This window comes from Mangifera indica, chromosome 4, assembly GCF_011075055.1.
Source record: "Mangifera indica cultivar Alphonso chromosome 4, CATAS_Mindica_2.1, whole genome shotgun sequence".
Taxonomy (NCBI): Eukaryota; Viridiplantae; Streptophyta; class Magnoliopsida; order Sapindales; family Anacardiaceae; genus Mangifera; species Mangifera indica.
This window is the reverse complement of record NC_058140.1, coordinates 6,377,175-6,397,095: the sequence shown is the minus strand read 5'-3', so window position 1 is coordinate 6,397,095 and position 19,921 is coordinate 6,377,175. Positions and strand designations below refer to the sequence as shown.

The window sequence follows — 19,921 nt, the reverse complement described above, 5'->3', positions numbered from 1 at the left end:
TTCTTTAATGTCTATGCTGATAGCTTCCTTATTCCATCCTACCCATATTCTCCCATTACAGCAAACCTCATTATTATTGTCATACTCCCAATCTCTCAAGATATTACTTGTCACTCTTGATAGATTATGAGACCCTACTTTAGTTTCTAACACAACCATGAAATCAATATTATTCTGAAGAATAAGATGTCTAACCTCCCTTTGCTTGATAGAAGCATTAAGGCCCCTAATATTCCAACATGCAAATTTGGTCATTTGGAAGAATGGGGTGGGGAATTTGCTTTCCTTTCCTTTGCCGATTTCTTCCCTAAGTTCCTACTCTTCAAATCAGCATCCTCCTTCCTAAAGTCCATCTCATCCACCTTAAGTTTTCCACCAAATGGAACCTTTGCCAGAGGCGCTTCTTGATCTATGTTCTCCATATCGCTCAAATTTAGACTTGTGTTTATGGGAGATACTTCACTCTCCCGTGCACTCACACTTGCTGCCATGGGAGGACAAGGCTCTTTTGACGTGCTAGCTTCACTTTCATACCTCTTTTCTTCCTTATTTGCATCATCGGAGGTGTTCCCATGCATTACTTCCTGATTCGGCATTATCTTATCTTTTTCCAGCTCTTGAGACTCCTTAATAGCCAAGGCAGAAAATCTATTACTCTTATGCGTTAACAAATTTTTCCCATAGGTTTTTGCATCTCCACCAATTTGCCTTTTGTTACTTGGGCCATTTTGTCTTTCCCATGAAGTCTCGTAGGCACCACAAATCCAGCCCCCTCCTTTAATGAATTTCGTGGAGTTATGTCATCACCTTGTTTTGATGCTAATGAGCAACTTGTTGTGGAATGTCCAAAACATTGGCATCTATTGCATTTTATAGGTTTCCAAGCATATTCTCCATTTGGCAAATCTAGGCTAATAGACTCGGGGCATTCCGAATCCACCTTTATCTCAATACAAACTCTAGCATACTCCAATCTTATCCCTTTTTCAGTAATGGAATCCATATATAGAGGATTTCCAATTGCACTTGCTATGTAGCTGAGCCCTTTCGGAGTCCAAAACTCAAGGGGAATGCCATACATTCTAACCCATATAGCCACCTTATTTACATCATTAATCACCATAGGGAGGTTTGTAGTCCATTTCCTAACAAGAAACGGCTATCCTTGTATGGTAAGTTGTCCCTCTTCCACGGCTCTTGAAGCTCCCTCAATATCTTGAAACTTTAGGATAAACACACCTTGGCCCGAAGTCATGACATCTCTGAGGCCATAAGTAGTCCATATCTTCTCCAATGCTCTTTTAACCGTCAAGAATAGTGGCCTTTTGCCAAGGAAAAAACCTACAACACAAGTGTTCCACTTTATTGCACCTTGCTCAGCAACTTCTTAAGAAGGTGCTACACAAATCCGCCCTTTAGTGTCTTTCCCTTTAGGTTCAAAAAACTCTAGCTTTACATTAAACTTCTTAGGGGTGAAGAGAGAGTTCCATGAAGCCCTCTTCACCCCTTCTCCAGCCACTTCCGCATGCTCCGCCAAGCAAGGAGCAGAATCAGACGCCTTCCCAATAGTAGGAGAAACCATACTATTTTTGTGCAAGGGAGCTACAGCCAAGAGAGAAGGACGTTGCATGGAAATAATAAAACTTTGTGTTATTCAAGAAAACGCAACAAGGAGAAGAGCACAACAACCTAAGCACAATAAATTAGGAAAGAGTATACTGCCCATGAAAAGAAAACCTGCAGCTTACACCAAAGAGGAAAGCTGCTTAAAATAACACAATGCTAAGTCAATAGAGTATGTTCTAGCATTTGGGAAGGTTGGGAACATTGTAGTAATATGAGTGATGGTTCTATAGGCAGAATTTTGATTGGTTGGAATAAGGCCACTATTAATCTCAATGTTATTGTGAATGATGGTCAATATATACATTGTGAGGTGAAGCTTGTTAAGGAGAATTCTAGCATTGGCTTGACAATAGTCTATGGCAGCAATAATCCTATGGAGAGGAAGGTTCTTTGGCGAAATCTCATAAATCAATCCCATATGATGCAAAATACACCTTGGATCATAATGGGAGATTTCAACACTATCAAGAACCCTCTAGAAAAGATTGGTGGGGCACCTTGGGGTAATTACTACTGTGAAGACCTTAAAAATTGCATGAGGGAAGCTGAATTGGATGACCTAAGGTTCATGGGCCATCTCCTAACTTGGAGTAACCGTAGTGAAGGAGGAAGAAGGATTGCATGTAAACTTGATAGGGCTCTTATCAATGATTCTTGGAAGGATGTATTCCCAAATGCCATGGCTCATTTCCTCAACCCCTCCATTTCCGATCATTCTCCATGTTTGGTGAGAATTGGAACCATAGAAGATTGTAGAAAAGTTCCTTTTAAATTCTACAATATGTGGACACACCATGAAAACTTTCTCAATATTGTTGCTGAAGTTTGGAACCAAGAAGCACAAGGCAGCCCCATGTTCAACGTGACAAGCAAACTTAAAAAGCTAAAAGTTGAGTTAAAAAAATTCAATAAGGAATACTTTGGCCACATTTCCGAAAGAGTGTTAGAAGCTAGGAAGCAACTTGAAAACGTCCAAGAACTACTCCGAATAAACCCCTTGGACGAGGATCTTGCTCAAGAGGAGAAGATGAGTTTAGAATCCTATAGATCCCTTTCTTTAGCTGAGGAATCTTTGGCTAGACAAAAATCAAGAGTTCATTGGCTTAAGGAAGGTGATCAAAACACAAAATTCTTCTTCAAGAGCATCAAAGGTAGAAGAAATAGAAACTCTATCTATGGGATCCAAAGGGAGGATGGAACTTTTGTTAATAACATGGAGGAAGTAAAGGAGGAATTTGTGAATCACTTCAAATCTGTCCTAAATGTAAGGGAGCATTCAAATGTAAACCTTGATCAGCTCAAAAAGATAGTCAAATTCCGGCTTGGAAGTGGGGAAAAGGATATGCTCAATAAAGAAATTTCAGCGGAGGAAATCAAAGAAACCATTTTTGCCATGGATAATAACAAGGCCCCGGGTCCGGATGGATATGGTGCATGTTTCTTCAAGGCAGCATGGAACATTGTTGGGGATGATGTTATAAAGGCCATTAAGCACTTCTTCAAAACAAGCCACCTTTTAAAAGAGGTAAATTGTACTATCCTTGCACTTGTTCCTAAAGTTTCTAATCCTTCTTTTTGCAAGGATTTCAGGCCTATTGCTTGTTGCAATACTTTGTACAAATGCATCACTAAAATCATGGCAAACCGACTCAAAGCCATTCTGCCGCAATTCATTAACAAAGCTCAAGGTGCCTTTGTGGGAGGCCGTAGCATTGGTGAAAACATCCTTTTATGCCAAGAGCTTATGCACAACTACCAAAAGGACACTCATGGAAAGAAATGCACCATAAAGATTGATATTATGAAGGCTTATGACACTTTAAATTGGGATTTCTTGCTTGCTGCCCTTGTGTCCATTGATATGCCGCAAACATTCATAAATTGGATTAGGACGTGCATCACTAGTCCTATGTATTCGGTGGGCCTAAATGGTGAACTTGTTGGCTTCTTCAAAAGTGCTAGAGGATTACGGCAGGGGGATCCTCTCTCTCCGCACCTTTTTGTCATTGCCATGGAGGTGCTATCTTGCATGCTTAGTGAACTTAAGGAGAATGCTCAATTTAGCCATCATTGGAAGTGTAAGAAAAATAATATCACTCACTTATGTTTTGCGGATGACCTCATGATTTTTTGTAGGGCGGATGTGCATTCCATATCTCTGATAAAAGGGGTACTAGAGTACTTTCACTCTTGGTCCGGACTTAGAACTAATCAAACAAAGAGCAATATCTATCTCTCCGGAGTCAATAATGCTGAAGCGGAACATCTTAAATCAATCTTTGGTATTGAGTTTGGCACTCTCCCATTTAAATACCTTGGTGTACCTATGATTTCTTCCAAGCTAAGGGTTGATGATTGCAAACCCCTAATTGACAAGATTGTGGCTAGGATCTCCTCTTGGAAAAGTAAGTTCCTCTCATATGCTGGAAGACTTATTCTCATCAAGGCTATCCTCTTTAGCATCCAAGTATATTGGTCCTCAATGTTTATCCTTCCCGCAAAAGTACACAAGGTAATTGATGGCTACCTTAGAAATTTCCTTTGGAGTGGTGACATATCCTGTAGCAAGAAGGCAAAAGTTGCTTGGGATGATATTTGCCTTCCAAAAGAAGAAGGGGGTTTGGGCATAATGAAAAGCAAATCTTGGAACAAGGCCGCAATGATGAAGCATGTATGGAAACTCCTTCAAAAGTCTGGAACCTCTTTATGGGCAGATTGGATCAATGATAATCACCTTAGAAACAAAAGCTTTTGGGAGGTTAAACCAAATGGCAATTGTTCTTGGGTTTGGAGGAAATTACTTTTGCTTAGGGAGAGCACCAAAGGAAAAATCCAGAAAATTGTAGGAAATGGGCAGAATACTCACCTTTGGCATGACAATTGGCACCCTTTAGGACCCCTCATTGACAAATATGGTCCTAGGGTGGTTTATGACTCAAGACTTCCGTTGCATTGCAAAGTCAAGGAGGTGATTGAGGAAGGTGTATGGAAATGGCCTTTGACAAATTCTACAGCCCTCTTGGAAATAAAAACTACCATTATTCCTCCTCCCTCTCATGGTGATGATATCCTATGGTGGAAGCCTAGCACAAATGGTAAATTCACTATCAAATCAGCTTGGAATAGCATAAGGGTTTCAAAATCTAAAGTTCCATGGCATAGTATTATTTGGTTCAAAAGACATTTTCCAAGACACTCTTTCATTGTATGGATGGGTATCAAGGGTGGTATGAAAACCAAGGATAAGTTTCATAATCTCGGCATCATCCCTAGCAATGTATGTGGTCTTTGCAATTTGGCTCCGGAAAGCATGGATCATCTTTTTTTCCAATGCCCCTATTCTGCCGCAATTTGGAATCATATTGCTAATCTTTGCCGCTTGGATAATCCCCCCCCAACCATGGAGCACTCTTGTTCCTTATTATGCAAATAAATGGAAGGGCGACTCTCTTCTCCACATCATTTGTAAGCTTTGTTTTGGAGCCACTATCTACCACATTTGGTGTGAACGCAACCATGTTCTCTTTGGTAGTAGCAAATCTCCGAAAGATAGGATCATTTCCGCCATCAAGGATTGTGTGAAGGCTAGAGCTTATTCTTTATCAAACATTCCAAGCTCACGCATAAATGACTCCATTGCATTGATTTGGGACTTGCCAAACTCAATATTCCATTAACTCTTTGAGTTCCGAATATTGTAAAGAGTTATGCCTTGTGTTTCTTGTATCTAGATTTCTTAAGTATTTTGTTTGGTTGTGTAGCTTTAGGACAGTTTGCTCCCTTTAGTACTTGTGTTTGTGATGTATCTTTGGATCTCTTTGTTCCATTGTTTGAATGTTTTGAGCTTCATGTTGTTTCGACATAACCTAGGGGCTTGTCCTAGGTATGCTTGTGTTTAAGCTTAATCTAGGGGTTTTGTCCTAGATAGGCATTTGTACATTCTTTCTTTGGTATAAAATTATTATTACTTACCAAAAAAAAAAACACAAGGAAGATGGAGGAACTGCAAGCTGGAAAATAACAAAGAACAAAGATACCACAACAAACAACTTAAGAAAACAAGATGGACACCTGAAAATATGAAACTGGAAAATGAGGAAACAAACACAAAGATTAAAATGAAGAGAAAACTAAGAACAGCAACACATAAAAACCTGACAACCTAATACTAGTGGAATGGAAAGAAGACCGAAAAGAGTGAAAACAAAGAGGAGAGCAACCATGAAGGGAGGAGCCGATGACCAGTGGGGTCACCGAACTGGAGGTTGGAGCCAGAAGGGCCACCAACCAAGGGAGAGGTTGACGGAAAGTGTAGGAAGTCAAAAAGAAAGGGAGGAGATTTTAGAGAGAAGGGAGAGCATTTTCAAGAGAGAGAAAAAATGTTCTCCATGAGTTTTTTTTCTCCCTTGGTTAACAGTTGGAGAAAGAGGAATTGCAACAAACTCCTGATGGTCGTTTGTCATAAGTATAGTTCTGATTTGTTCTTTAAAAAAAAGAAAGAGTTCCACATAATAGTGTGTGAGAACATTAGAGGCATGGATGACAATGATATAATATTTCTCACAAAAGTCAACTAAAAATGGCAACCTCTTACAAATGAAGATCCACCCTTTTATATAAGAGGCATGGATGACAATAATACAATATTTCCCACAAAAGTCAACTAAAAATGGCATGAATTAAGTTAAGTCATTCATTCTAAACCAAGCCCATACATAGTAATTAACTAAATAAAAAAGTTAGTTGTTTTTTCCTTAACTTTAGGAATGATGTTTTCTAACTAAAACAACCGAATTCTAATTTAGTTCCAATATAACTAAAAACCAATTTTGGGCTCTTTGGGCTTCTCAAAATATGCTTGGATGTTTGGGCTATTGATGGACTTCCAAGTCACACTTTTGGATCAATTGGAGCAAGCTATTCATTTGGACCTTAGGTGGATGTGATAAGACTGTACCCAAAAGTGGTTTTGGGCCAAAATTGAAGTTGCAATGCTTCCTTCGGCTTGGCATTGGCTAAAACTTCATTCTTCTTGGCTTCAAAGGTTGCATGGAGACTTGAGGATGACTTGGAACCCAAAAACGACAGTAGAGCCGCGTATACATCATTGGGTCTTACGTCGAATTATCAAGGTTCGCGTTAGTTGGTATCAGAGCTGAGTCGAATCAGGTTCCATATCTATCTTTTCTTGTGTTTTTTATTAGGAATTTTGTTCTTCAATAGCCATACATTGTAGAAATTTTTGTGTGTTTTGATTTTGTTGTCTTGGTGATTTCATTTTCTTGATTGTGTTTTGGTGTCCTTATTTCCATCAAATTCTTGAATTCATGATCAATCCTAAAATAGTCAAATTCTAGGTTGTCTGGGTGTCTAAATTATTTTCTTGATTGATCCAAAAAAAAAGAAAAAAACAAAAAAAAAATTGTAAAGGCCGAAAAGTAATTTAAATAGGGGGTGGCATGAATTTTTTGATCTAGATTCAAACAATCCTTTGGGGAGTGAATTAGGGTTAGCTTTGTGTGGGATTCGTAATCTCTTGGGAAAGATTTTGTTGTTGCCAAATTTGAAAGGGTACTTCTTGGTGTAAATTATTGTTGAAACTTGTCAAAACCTTGATTGTGAAAAAAAAAAAAGAAGCGGAAAAAAGAAAACAAAAAGCAAAAAAGAAAAGGTGAGGATTGGGAATTCCGAAATTGGGGGGAGTAATCTTGGATTGTTTCCTTTAATCTTTAGGGAAAAAGTCTTGTAATTAAGCCCTATGGGTGGCCTAGTGGTTTAAGGCTGTGGGGCTTACACCTGTGTCCCAGGTTCAAGTCACAAGAGGTCCCAAAATGCTACCACTAATAAGCCTAGGCGTACCTGGTCATCGGAGATAAGGGCAAGGTCGACAACCCCGGAGGTTTACCGGCAGCGTAAGCTGAAGGGTTCCCCCGGTCACCAAAAAAAAAAAAGTCTTGTAATTGCCTAAATTGGGAGATTGAATTTGTTCCTAAAATCTTTAAATTTTCCTTGATATGAAGATCCACCCTTTTATATGGGAGGCATGGATGCCAATGATACAATATTTCCCACAAAAGTCAACTAAAAATGGCATGTATTAAGCTAAGTCATTCATTCTAAACCAAGCCCATACAAAGTAATTAACTAAAGACAAAAATTAGTTGTTTTTTTCTTAACTTTAGGAATGATGTTTCTTAATTAAAACAACTAAATTCTAATTTAGTTCCAATGTAACTAAAAACCAATTTTGGGCTCTTTAGGCTTCTCAAAATGATGCTTGAATGTTTGGGCTATTGATAGACTTCCAAAGTCACACTTTTGGATCAATTGGAGCAAACTATTCATTTGGACCTTGGGTGGATGTGATAAGACTATACCCAAAAGTGGTTTTGGGCCAAAATTGAAGGTGCAATGCTTCCTTTGGGTTGGGATTGGCTAGAACTTCATTCTTCTTGGCTTTAAAGGTTGCATGGAGACTTAAGGATGGCTTGGAACCCAAAAATGACAATGGGGCCGCGTATACATCACCTCCCCGGGTTGAGAAGGATTTGCCCTCAAATCCTCAAGATCGTTATCCTCCACTTGCTGACCATTTATAAACAAGCTCTCTTTCTTGACTTCTTTTCCCTTAATAGCTTTATGAACTTGTTGTGGACTAAGAGGAGTTAAAGTGATAGTCTTGCATATTGCTCATTTGAAGATGTATGTAAATTGGCCATCAAAAAGGTAACCATGCAACTTTCTCTCTCTAAAAATATGCTCTCCTTTCTCTCTAAAAATCCACCTCTCCCCTCTTCCACCTCCTCTTAGGTCTTGTGTTTCATTCTCGGCTGTGGTGGTATCTCTTAGGCCCTTTCCTCCGGTCCGGTGACCTTGGTCACCGTCTCCTCTCCCTCCTCCGGTCTATTTTAATGTCACAGTCATTTTTTTTTCCTAATGGTGATAGCTTAGGAGTTCTTTTTCCTTGTTTTGAAGGTGCTGCTTTTAGAGTTTGTCTCTTCTAAAACTTCCGGTGTCATCCCTTCCCAGTTGCGGTTTTCTGTCTTCTTTTCTGGTGCTTTTCTCCTTTTCCGATTTAGCTTGTTAGATTGTTAGTTGTTGCTGGTTTCCCTCTGGTGCATATCCATCAAGGCAATGCAACAAGTCACAAACTGAAAATCTGGAATTTATTGTTCATATGGCACAGCAGCATTTTGTCTTCCAATTTGACCAATCAAATGACTTCCAAAACATACAAATTATGGTTCATTGGAAAGGGCATTCAAAGAGCTTTCTAATGATATATGATAGCAATCACAACTCAATCAACAAGGCATTCAAAACTAGTTTCAAAATTGGATGGCAAAATCTGAAAATGGGAAAATTACATACTGTGAACAGTATCCGGGCATATAACACACATTCACACTTTGGATTTCAAGGGGTAACAAGAAAGTTAACCAAGGCATAAAGGAAATTTCCACCAACCTTGGGGTCTTCCACCACCAATTCTTCCTCCAAGATGAATTGGATAAAGGAAAGAGCAACTAAAGAAAAGCTACAAAGTTTTACTTGAATTTTTCATTAGCAAAGAAGTCTAGCTTACAAATGAAAATCCACTTTCATATATACAAGAGCAAGTGGCGGCAAAATGGAGCATTAATTTTGACATGGAAGCTTTTCCCTTCATTTAAGCTTAACCATTCATTCAATACTAAGGCCATACTATATTAATTCAAGAAAACAACAAAAAGGGACAACTTTTCCCTAAAAGGTGGAACTATGTCCACCAACTAAAGTTACTTGCTTCCCATTTAGTTGCAATCCAACTAAATGGGCTTCATGGCATCTTGGGCTTCAAGTGGGCTTGGAGTTGGCTTCTTGGACTCATTTAAGTTTCCATTTCATTAAGGCCTTGGATGCAAGTAATGAAATTGCACCCAAAAGTAAAGTTGGGCTAATGTGGAAAAAGCAATGAATCTTTGGGCTTGCATGGAGCTAATTCTTCATTCTCAATGGTGGCTTGAGCCAAATGGAGACTTGATAGAGAATTGGAAGCTAGGGTTGGAGAGGTAACCGAAAATACATCATCCCCCTCGGGTTGGGAAGGACTTGCCCTCAAGTCCTCAAGGTGGCTATCCTCCATGTATGGTGAAAGATCTCCAATGTTGAAGGTGGCCGAGACTCCTCCCATTTCATCCGGAAGATTCACCTTGTATGCATTGTCATTTACCCTCTCAAGCACTTCAAATGGTCCATCAGCCCTTGGAGCTAGCTTACTCCTCCTTTTGCTTGGAAATCTCTCTTTTCTCAAATGCACCCAAACCAAGTCACCCGGTTTGAAAATGGATGGCTTCCTATGCTTGTTGATCTTCCTCTTATGAGCTTCATTGGCCTTCATGATTTGAAATTTGATGGTTTCATGGAGCTTCTTCATGGCAGCAGCTTTCTCCTTGGCATCCTTGTGAACTTGCACATCAAGAGGTAAGGAAGTTAGATCCAAAGGAGTTAAGGGATTAAGGCCATAGACTACCTCAAATGGAGAGTGTCCGGTTGTTGCACTTGGACTCCTATTGTAGGAAAATTCAGCTTGAGCAATCTTCAAGTCCCAATCCCTTAAGTGCTTGTTAACCAAAGTCCTCAAGATTGTTCCCAAAGTCCTATTAGTTACTTCGGTTTGACCATCGGTTTGAGGGTGGTGAGAGGTGCTAAACATGAGCTTGGTTCCCATTTTGCTCCATAATGTCCTCCAAAAGTGGCTCAAGAACTTGGTGTCTCTATCCGAAACTATGGTTCTTGGAATTCCATGTAGCTTCACCACTTCCTTGAAGAATAATTCAGCCACCTTGCTAGCATCTTCAGTCTTGGAACAAGGGATGAAGTGGGCCATTTTAGAGAATCTATCTACTACCACCATTATAGCATCCTTTCCCCTTTGAGTTCTTGGAAGAGCCACAATAAAATCCATGCTAAGATCCTCCCATGGCTGCTCCGGAATAGGTAAAGGCATGTAAGGACCAGGTTTGAAATGAGACTTGGACCTTTGACATGTGCCACACCTTGCAATAATGGCTTGGACGTCACTCACCATCTTAGGCCAATAGAAATGCTCCTTAAGCATGTCTAAGGTCTTATTTATGCCAAAATGACCTGCTAATCCACCACCATGTGTCTCCCTAATGAGAAGTTCCCTAAAAGAGCTCTTAGGGATGCATAATTTAGCTCCTTTGAAAAGAAAACCATCATGGACAGAATAGTCTTCATATGCCCCTCTAGAACACTTCTTCATGATCTCCCAAAGCTTATCATCTTCATTGTAATATTGTCTCATAAGCTGGAAACCTAGAACTCTTGCATCAAGAATGGATAACAAGTAATGCCTCCTTGAAAGAGCATCCGCAACTACATTGGAAGAACCTTGTTTATATGCTGAAACAAAGGAGAAAGATTGGAGGAATTCCACCCATTTAGCATGCCTTGAACTTATCTTATGTTGGCTACTAAGAAACTTCAAGGCTTGGTGATCGGAATGAAGCACAAATTGTTTAGGCCTTAGTTAATGACTCCAATGATCAAGGGCTCTAACAATTGCATAGAATTCTTTGTCATAGGTGGAGTATCTTCTCTTGGACTCATTCAACTTCTCACTAAAGTAAGCAATGGGTCTTTTGGCTTGAGTTAGGACTGCCCCAATGCCAACTCCACTTGCATCACATTCCACTTCAAATACCTTATCAAAATCAGGTAGAGCAAGTATGGGGGCTTCACATAACTTCTTTTAACCTCTTCAAATGCTTTGGAGGCTGCTGTGGACCATTCAAACCCATTTTTCTTCATACATTCAGTGATGGGAGCCATAAGAGTGCTAAAATTAGGCACAAAACGCCTATAAAAAGAAGCAAGGCTGTGGAAGCTCCTTACTTCAGTGAGAGTCTTTGGTTGGGGCCAAGTTTTAATGGCATCTACCTTAGATTGATCTACTTGAATGCCATCCTTAGAAACTACATATCCAAGGAACACAACTTGGTCTACAAAGAATTCACATTTCTCTTCTTTTGCATATAACTTATTCTTCCTCAACACATCAAAAACACTTCTCAAATGCAAGACATGATCATCAAGAGTTTTGCTATATACTAATATGTCATCAAAATAAACAACAACAAATGCACCAATGTAAGGTTTGAGTACCTCATTCATAAGCCTCATGAAAGTGCTTGGAGCATTTGAAAGGCCAAAAGGCATAACCAACCATTCATATAAGCCTCCCTTAGTCTTGAAGGCTGTCTTCCATTCATCCCCTTATTTCATCCTTATTTGATGGTAGCCACTCCTTAGATCAATTTTGGAGAAGACACAAGCACCATGTAACTCATCAAGCATGTCATCAAGTCTAGGGATGGGATACCTATACTTGATGGTTATATTGTTAATGGCTCTACTATCCACACACATCCTATATGAACCATCTTTCTTAGGAACAAGTAGGGCTGGAACGGAACATGGACTCATGCTAGGCTTTACAAAGCCTTTTTCAATCAATTCTTCCACTTGCCTTTGCAACTCTTTAGTCTCCATGGGATTGCATCTATAGGCTGGCTTATTAGGCAATGGTGCACCCGGAACCAAGTCAATTTGATGCTCAATGCCTCTTATAGGAGGGAGGCCGGATGGAAGCTCTAGTGGGAACACATCTTCAAATTCAGCCAAGAGAGATTGAACTAAGGGATGAGCTTCTTTCTTCTCATGTTTGAGCTCCCCTTCAAGTATAAGTAATGCAAAGATAGGTTGCAAACTCAAAAGAGCCCTTTCTACTTGCTGCCCATTCATATACATACTCTCCCTTTTAGCTTCTTTCCCTTTGATAGCCTTGTTAGCTTCTTGGGGACTAAGAGGTAGCAAAGTAATGGTCTTCCCCTTGAATTTGAAGGAATAAGTGTTCTTTTTACCATTATGAGTTACTTCTCTATCAAATTGCCAAGGTCTCCCTAGCAACAAATGGCATGCATCCATGGGAACTACATCACACACAATCTCATCTTGGTAATGCTTGCCAATGGAAAAGGAAACAAGTACTTGTTTGGCTACTTGGAGGCTGGTCCCATTGCTCAACCATTGGAGCTTATATGGTTGAGGATGAGGTATGGTAGATAATCCAAGTTTCTCCACTAATGTAGATGAAGCCACGTTTGCACAACTTCCACTATCTATAATCAAAGAACACACCTTGCCTCCAATGGTGCATCTTGATTGGAAAATTTGGAGCCTTTGTTCCTCATGTGGGAAGGACTTGGAATGCAATGCTCTTCTAATCACTAACATCTCTCCTTCATCAGCCCTTTGCATGACCTCCTCTTCTTCTTCTTCGGCAGCTCCATCTTCATGGCCATAATCTACATTTTCTTCATCTTCTTGAAGAGACTCTTCAATAGCTTGAATCTCCATCAATGACAAAGTTCTTCTATTTGGGCATTCGGCTTGGAAGTGTCCATAGCCTTGACATTTGAAGCACTTTTTATTGGATAGATCAAGTCTTCCCATAATTGGTTTGTTCTTGCTAGGTTCTACCACCTTTTCTTTTCCTTTCTCCTTGGAAGTGATTTCGGCAGCCTTATAGTTGGATGGTGAACCCTTTTGAAAGGTGGTTCCCTTGTGGAAAGGAGGGCTTTTGTAGAATGAAATCCCCTTGGTGAATGGCTTGGCAACCGTAGACTTCATGGCCTTCTTTTGCTTCTCCACCTTAATAGCTAACTTACAAACATCTTCAAATGTGCAATATGGTTGCAATTCTACCATATGAGCAATGTCTTGGTTTAAACCACCAATGAATCTTGCAATGGTTTGCTCTTTCACTTCCGGCAGCTCACTTCTCATTAATAGCTTCTCAAACTCCCTTATGTAAGGCTCTACTCCATCACTTCCTTGCTTAAGGGTGTGTAGCTTGAGGTAAAGATCTTGTTTATGGTTGTCCGGAAGGAATCTTCTCTTCATAAGCTTCTTTAGTTTCTCCCAAGATCTCACTCTCTCTTTACCATCCCTTTCCCTTTGCTTCTTAAGATTTTCCCACCACAAGGATGCATAATCCTTGAATTTCAAGATGGCAAGTTTACATTTCTTCTCATCCGAATAGCCCTTATATTCAAAAACTCTCTCTATGGCATGTAACCAATCAACAAAATCATCCGGACTCATGCTCCCTTCGAATTCTGGAATTTCAATTCTTAAACCCCTATCATCATCCTTTTCTCTCCTAGGTGGCCTCTCTTGTTCTTCCTCACTTGAATAATCATGAAGCATCAATTCCTCCCTATGATGTCTAGGAGGAGGAGGGGAAGGTCTAATATGTCTTCTTGGTTGATGTAGTTGGGTTGGGTGAGGTGGAGGAGGGGGTATTTGGCTTTGTGTTGAAGTTTGGGGCTGTGATAAGGGTGCCCTACTTTAAGTGAGGGTCAAGTCTCTCATCATTTGCATCATTTGATTCATTTGGTCCTTAATGGCCTTAAGTTCTCCTTTAACTTCTTCTTTTAATGCCATGTGGGCAAATTCCCAAGGATAAGGAGGTGAGGAGGATGAGGATGAAGTTCTTTTGTGGGACATTTGTGGTAATGGTTAATGGTTATAAGTGTGTAAGGGTTGGGGTGAGTATTGGTAAGTGTTTAGGTTAAGGAAGGTTTGTGTTTAAGGCAAATTAAGGTTCTGTGAACAGTAATTTTGTAGTAAACAGTAAATTCCGGGAGGTGAACAGTAGCTCCGGAGATGAAAATCAGTCAACAAATCACACAAATAACCTATGCTATGATACCAAATGGTGCATATCCATCAAGGCAATGCAACAAGTCACAAACTGAAAATCTGGAATTTATTGTTCATATGGCACAACAGCATTTTGTCTTCCAATTTGACCAATCAAATGACTTCCAAAACATACAAATTATGGTTCATTGGAAAGGGCATTCAAAGAGCTTTCTAATGATATATGATAGCAATCACAACTCAATCAACAAGGCATTCAAAACTAGTTTCAAAGTTGGATGGCAAAATCTAAAAATGGGAAAATTACATACTGTGAACAGTATCCGGGCATATAACACACATTCACACTTTGGATTTCAAGGGGTAACAAGAAAGTTAACCAAGGCATAAAGGAAATTTCCACCAACCTTGGGGTCTTCCACCACCAATTCTTCCTCCAAGATGAATTGGATAAAGGAAAGAGCAACTAAAGAAAAGCTACAAAGCTTTACTTGAATTTTTCATTAGCAAAGAAGTCTAGCTTACAAATGAAAATCCACTTTCATATATACAAGAGCAAGTGGCAGCAAAATGGAGCATTAATTTTGACATGGAAGCTTTTCCCTTCATTTAAGCTTAACCATTCATTCAATACTAAGGCCATACTATATTAATTCAAGAAAACAACAAAAAGGGACAACTTTTCCCTAAAAGGTGGAACTATGTCCACCAACTAAAGTTACTTGCTTCCCATTTAGTTGCAATCCAACTAAATGGGCTTCATGGCATCTTGGGCTTCAAGTGGGCTTGGAGTTGGCTTCTTGGACTCATTTAAGTTTCCATTTCATTAAGGCCTTGGATGCAAGTAATGAAATTGCACCCAAAAGTAAAGTTGGGCCAATGTGGAAAAAGCAATGAATCTTTGGGCTTGCATGGAGCTAATTCTTCATTCTCAATGGTGGCTTGAGCCAAATGGAGACTTGATAGAGAATTGGAAGCTAGGGTTGGAGAGGTAGCCGAAAATACATCACCCTTTCTCCTAAAATTCAAAATTTTGAACGTTGGCTTGTGTTTTGCGCCATTTCCTTTTTGGTGCATTCGGTTTTATGCTTTCCGTGGCAGGTTTCCTCCTTTCCACTTCAGGTTATTTTAGTTTGCTGTGCATTTGGTCTGCTTTGTTTTGCAGGCTGTTTTGCATTGATTTGGTTAGTCTCTCCTCATCTTTCTCTACCTCCTCCTTTTTCCTTTTTTGTCCATAACCATTCTTAGCATGTCGTCTTCTGGACAAGTTAAACCTACTGAAGCTTTTGTGGTTTCCGGTGGTGAGAAAGAAGATATTAAGGCTTCTTGGAGCTCCCTTTTCTCCCCAAAGGAGTCTTGTTCTAAGCTGGAATATTATGAGCCTAGAGGAAGAGATGCAAAAGGGCGTGTGTGTGTAGCTCCTCCTCTAGAAATTGTGGAAGAGGGAGCTGCAAAATGGAGAACTTGTGTGGTGGGTTTTTTCCTAGGCAAAAGACCTCCATTCTTGACTGTTAAAAGAACACTTGAGAAAATATGGGCATCCTATGGACTTAGTGAGGTTATGACCTCTGGCCAAGGAGTCTTTATTCTTAAATTTCAAGACATGGATGGAGTTTCTAGAGCGGTGGAAGTAGGACAACTTACTATTGGTGGACAGCCATTTATAGTTCGGAAATGGACTACAAACCTTCCCATGATGATCAATGATGTCAAGAAGGTGGCTATTTGGGTTAGATTGTATGGCATTCCACTTGAGTTTTGGTCTCCAAAAGGACTTAGCTACATAGCAAGTGCCATTGGGAATCCTCTTTATATGGATGCTGTTACGGAAGGAGGGACAAGATTAGAGTTTGCACGTATATGCATTGAGATCAAAGTGGATGCGGAATGGTCGGAATCTATTAGTTTAACTCTTCCAAATGGTGAAAGCTTGGTGATCAATGTAGAGTATAGTTGGAAACCACTAAAATGCAATGGGTGCCAATGCTTTGGACACTCCACTGCTAATTGTTATTTTGCTCCGAAATTTGAAGGTAGCACATCTTCTCGGAAAAGTCTTAAGGATGGGGATGGACTGATAATAGCAAAGAAGCTACTTGGGAAAGATAGCAAACTGAAGTTGGCAAACGACAAGACAAAAAGGCCAAAAGTAAAGGTGTGGAGAGGCATAATTCGGTGGAAAACACAAATAAGAATAATAGATACTCAGCTTTAGCCAACTATGAGTCCAATGAGCAAATCAATGGGAGTCTAATGATGGTGAAAGAAGTAAACTTGGAGAAAACCAATGAAGTTGTCATTTCGGAAGGAAAAGAAAATCTGAATGAAGCAAGCACTTCAAAGAATAGTCAAGCTACAGCAGCAAGGGGAATAGATTCGGAGGGTGACGGAGCTGGTACAAATGGTGGGGAGGACTTGGAAAATGAGGGCTCTCCAACAATAGTCCCATTTGGAGGAAAGCTAAAAGTGGATGAGATGGATCTTAGGAAGAAGGAAGTGGACGTGAAGACTATGAACTTGGGGAAAAAATCGGCAAAGCTCAAGAAAGCAAATTCCCCTCCACCATCATCCAAATGACAAAGATAGCTTGCTGGAACATTAGGGGCCTCAATGCTCCTATCAAGCAAAGGGAGGTAAGGCATTTTATCAAGCATAATAACATTGAACTAATGGCTGTGTTGGAAACTAAAGTGGGGAATGATAGCTTAAGTAGAGTGAATGGTAATATTTGGAAGGAGTGGGAGTATGCAAATAACAATGATAGTCACCCTAATGGGAGAATTTGGGTAGGATGGAATAAGGATATTATCAGATTGAATGTTATTGAGAAAAATCCGCAATTCATTCATGGGGAGGCTTGGTTAGTAAAGGAGAGTTCTCTTATAGCCTTAACTATAGTCTATGGGTATAATCAACCTTTGGAAAGAAGAAGACTATGGAAGGAAATTAATAGGCTATCCGTTTGGATGGGGAACAAACCATGGCTAATAATGGGTGACTTTAATGCAATTAAGGGTCCAAATGAGAAAATTGGAGGAGTGTCATGGGGAGATACTTATTGTGATGACTTAAACAAGTGTTGTGGGGAAGCAAACCTAGATGATCTTCGGTATATGGGAAACCAACTCACTTGGAGTAATTGTAGTGAAGGACATAGGAGGATAGCATGCAAGTTGGATAGAGCACTAGTAAATGAAAATTGGAAAGATGCTTTTGAGGAATCCCTAGCCATTTTTCTCAACCCTTCCATCTCTGACCATTCCCCATGTATTGTGACTTGTGGAGGTGGTGAAAAGAGGAGGAAGGTCCCTTTCAAGTTCTACAACATGTGGGCAACTCATGATAGTTTCCTTAATATTGTGAGGGAGGCTTGGAAAGAGGACTTTGAAGGCAGCCCTATGTATAATCTCATCAGCAAGCTTAAGAGATTAAAAGGTGTTTTAAGGAGGCTAAATAAGGAGGGGTTTTGGAGAATATCAGAAAAGGTGGAAGAAGCAAAAGATAGGTTGGAGGATGTTCAAAATAGACTACAAAGCAGCCCTCTAAATGAAGATTTAGCTAAAGAAGAAAAGGTTTGGTTGGAGAACTACAAAAGTCTAAGTGAAGCTGAAGAATCTTTAGCTCGCCAAAAAGCTAAAGTTCATTGACTTCAAGAAGGAGATCAATATACCAAATTTTTCTTCAAATGCATCAAAGCCCGAAGGAGTAGGAACTCTATCAATGGTGTGTGCCTAGATGATGGAACCTTTGTTAGTAATATGGAGGATGTTAAGAAGGAGTTTGTTAGCTATTTCAAGAGAGTCCTTAATACCACGGTTTCGTGCAACTCCAATGTTGAGGAAATTCAAAGGCTGCTAAAATTCCAATTAGAGATTCAAGAGAAAGAGAACATGATCAAGGAAGTGGGGAAAGAGGAAATCAAATCCATTATTTTTGGCATGGACAACAACAAAGCTCCGGGGCCGGATGGTTATGGTGCCTTCTTCTTTAAAGTCACTTGGGAGATTGTAGGGAATGATATGATTAAGGCAGTCCAACACTTTTTCTCTTCAGGCCATCTTCTCAAAGAGGTAAATTGCACTATTTTAGCTCTTGTCCCTAAGGTTGCTAACTCTTCAAGGTGTATGGAGTATAGGCCGATAGCTTGCTGTAATACCATCTACAAATGCATTTCTAAGATCCTTGCAAATCGTCTCAAAGCTATTCTTCTGAATTTCATTGATAAAGCCCAAGGAGCATTTGTGGGAGGACGGTGCATTGGAGAGAATATAATGTTGTGTCAAGACCTTATGCATAATTACCATAGAATGAGCAAAGACAAGAAGTGTGCTATGAAGATTGATCTATTGAAGGCATATGACACGGTTCATTGGGACTTCATCCTTGCTATTCTTGAAGCAATTGGTTTTCATGGAAAATTCATTGGCTGGATTAGAAGCTGCATCACAACTCCTTCCTTCTCATTGGGAATTAATGGTGAATTGGTGGGTTTTTTCAAGAGCTCTCATGGTCTTAGACAAGGGGACCCATTATCCCCTTACCTTTTTGTCATGGCAATGGAGATCCTCTCCCGGATGCTTGGAGAACTCAAGAACATTCCTTCTTTTGGTCATCATTGGAAATGTAAGAAGAACAACATAACTCATTTGTGCTTTGCCGATGACCTTATTTTGTTTTGTAGGGCAGATGTTGAATCCATTACTCTAATGAAAAGATCCTTAATCCTTTTTCATGAATGGTCCGGACTCCAAATGAACTGCAACAAAAGCAATATATACATTTCCGGAATACCCCAAGAGGAGAAGATCAAGCTTGCGGATTCTATCAATTTGGAGGTGGGAGAATTGCCTTTCAAGTATCTAGGAGTTCCAATAACTTCTTCAAAGCTCAAAAGAAGTGATTGCAAGCTGCTTATTAATAAGATTGTGGGGAGAATTAATTCGTGGCGTAACAAATTCTTATCTTATGCTTGAAGACTTTTACTTATCAAGGTTGTCCTATTTAGCATTCAAGTGTATTGGTCTTCTATATTTATTCTTCCTTCAAGTGTGCATAAGGAAATAGATGGAATTTTGAGGAATTTTCTTTGGAGTGGTGTTGCTATGGATGGAAAAAAGGCCAAAGTAGCTTGGGATGAGGTATGTGTTCCTAAAGAGGAGGGTGGTCTTGGCATTATAAGGTGCAAAGCGTGGAATAAGGCTGCCATCATAAAGAATATGTGGAAGATTCTCCTTGATAAGGGGAATTCACTTTGGGTGGAATGGATTAAGGCAAACAAGCTTAGAGGAAAATGTTTTTGGGAGATCAAACTGAATAGTGAGAGTTCATGGTTTTGGAGGAAGATTCTAAGCCTTAGGGAACAAATGAAAACCAAGTTCAAGAAAGTCATTGGCAATGGGGAAAACACTTTTCTTTGGCTTGATAATTGGCACCCCTATGGACCGTTAATGGATAAGTACGACACCCGGATCATCTATGATTCGGGAATCCCTAAGTATGCTTTAGTAAAAGAAGTCATTGATGAGCATGGGTGGAAATGGCCAGCAGCTAATTCTTGCCACCT

The 19,921-nt window shown here is 39.8% G+C and overlaps 2 protein-coding genes across 2 annotated transcripts; one reads left to right on the top strand and one right to left on the bottom strand.

The window, feature by feature from the left end:
- Positions 1-251: 251 nt before the first annotated feature.
- LOC123213699 lies at positions 252-1,081 on the bottom strand. Its single transcript, XM_044633173.1, has 2 exons — positions 719-1,081; positions 252-626 (listed from the first exon to the last, which is right to left on the bottom strand). The coding sequence occupies exons 1-2, from the start codon at positions 1,079-1,081 to the stop codon at positions 252-254; spliced, it is 738 nt and encodes a 245-aa protein (XP_044489108.1).
- A 15,946-nt stretch (positions 1,082-17,027) lies between these two features.
- Positions 17,028-18,005, top strand: LOC123213698. Its single transcript, XM_044633172.1, has 2 exons — positions 17,028-17,686; positions 17,774-18,005. The coding sequence occupies exons 1-2, from the start codon at positions 17,028-17,030 to the stop codon at positions 18,003-18,005; spliced, it is 891 nt and encodes a 296-aa protein (XP_044489107.1).
- The last annotated feature ends 1,916 nt before the right edge of the window (positions 18,006-19,921 follow it).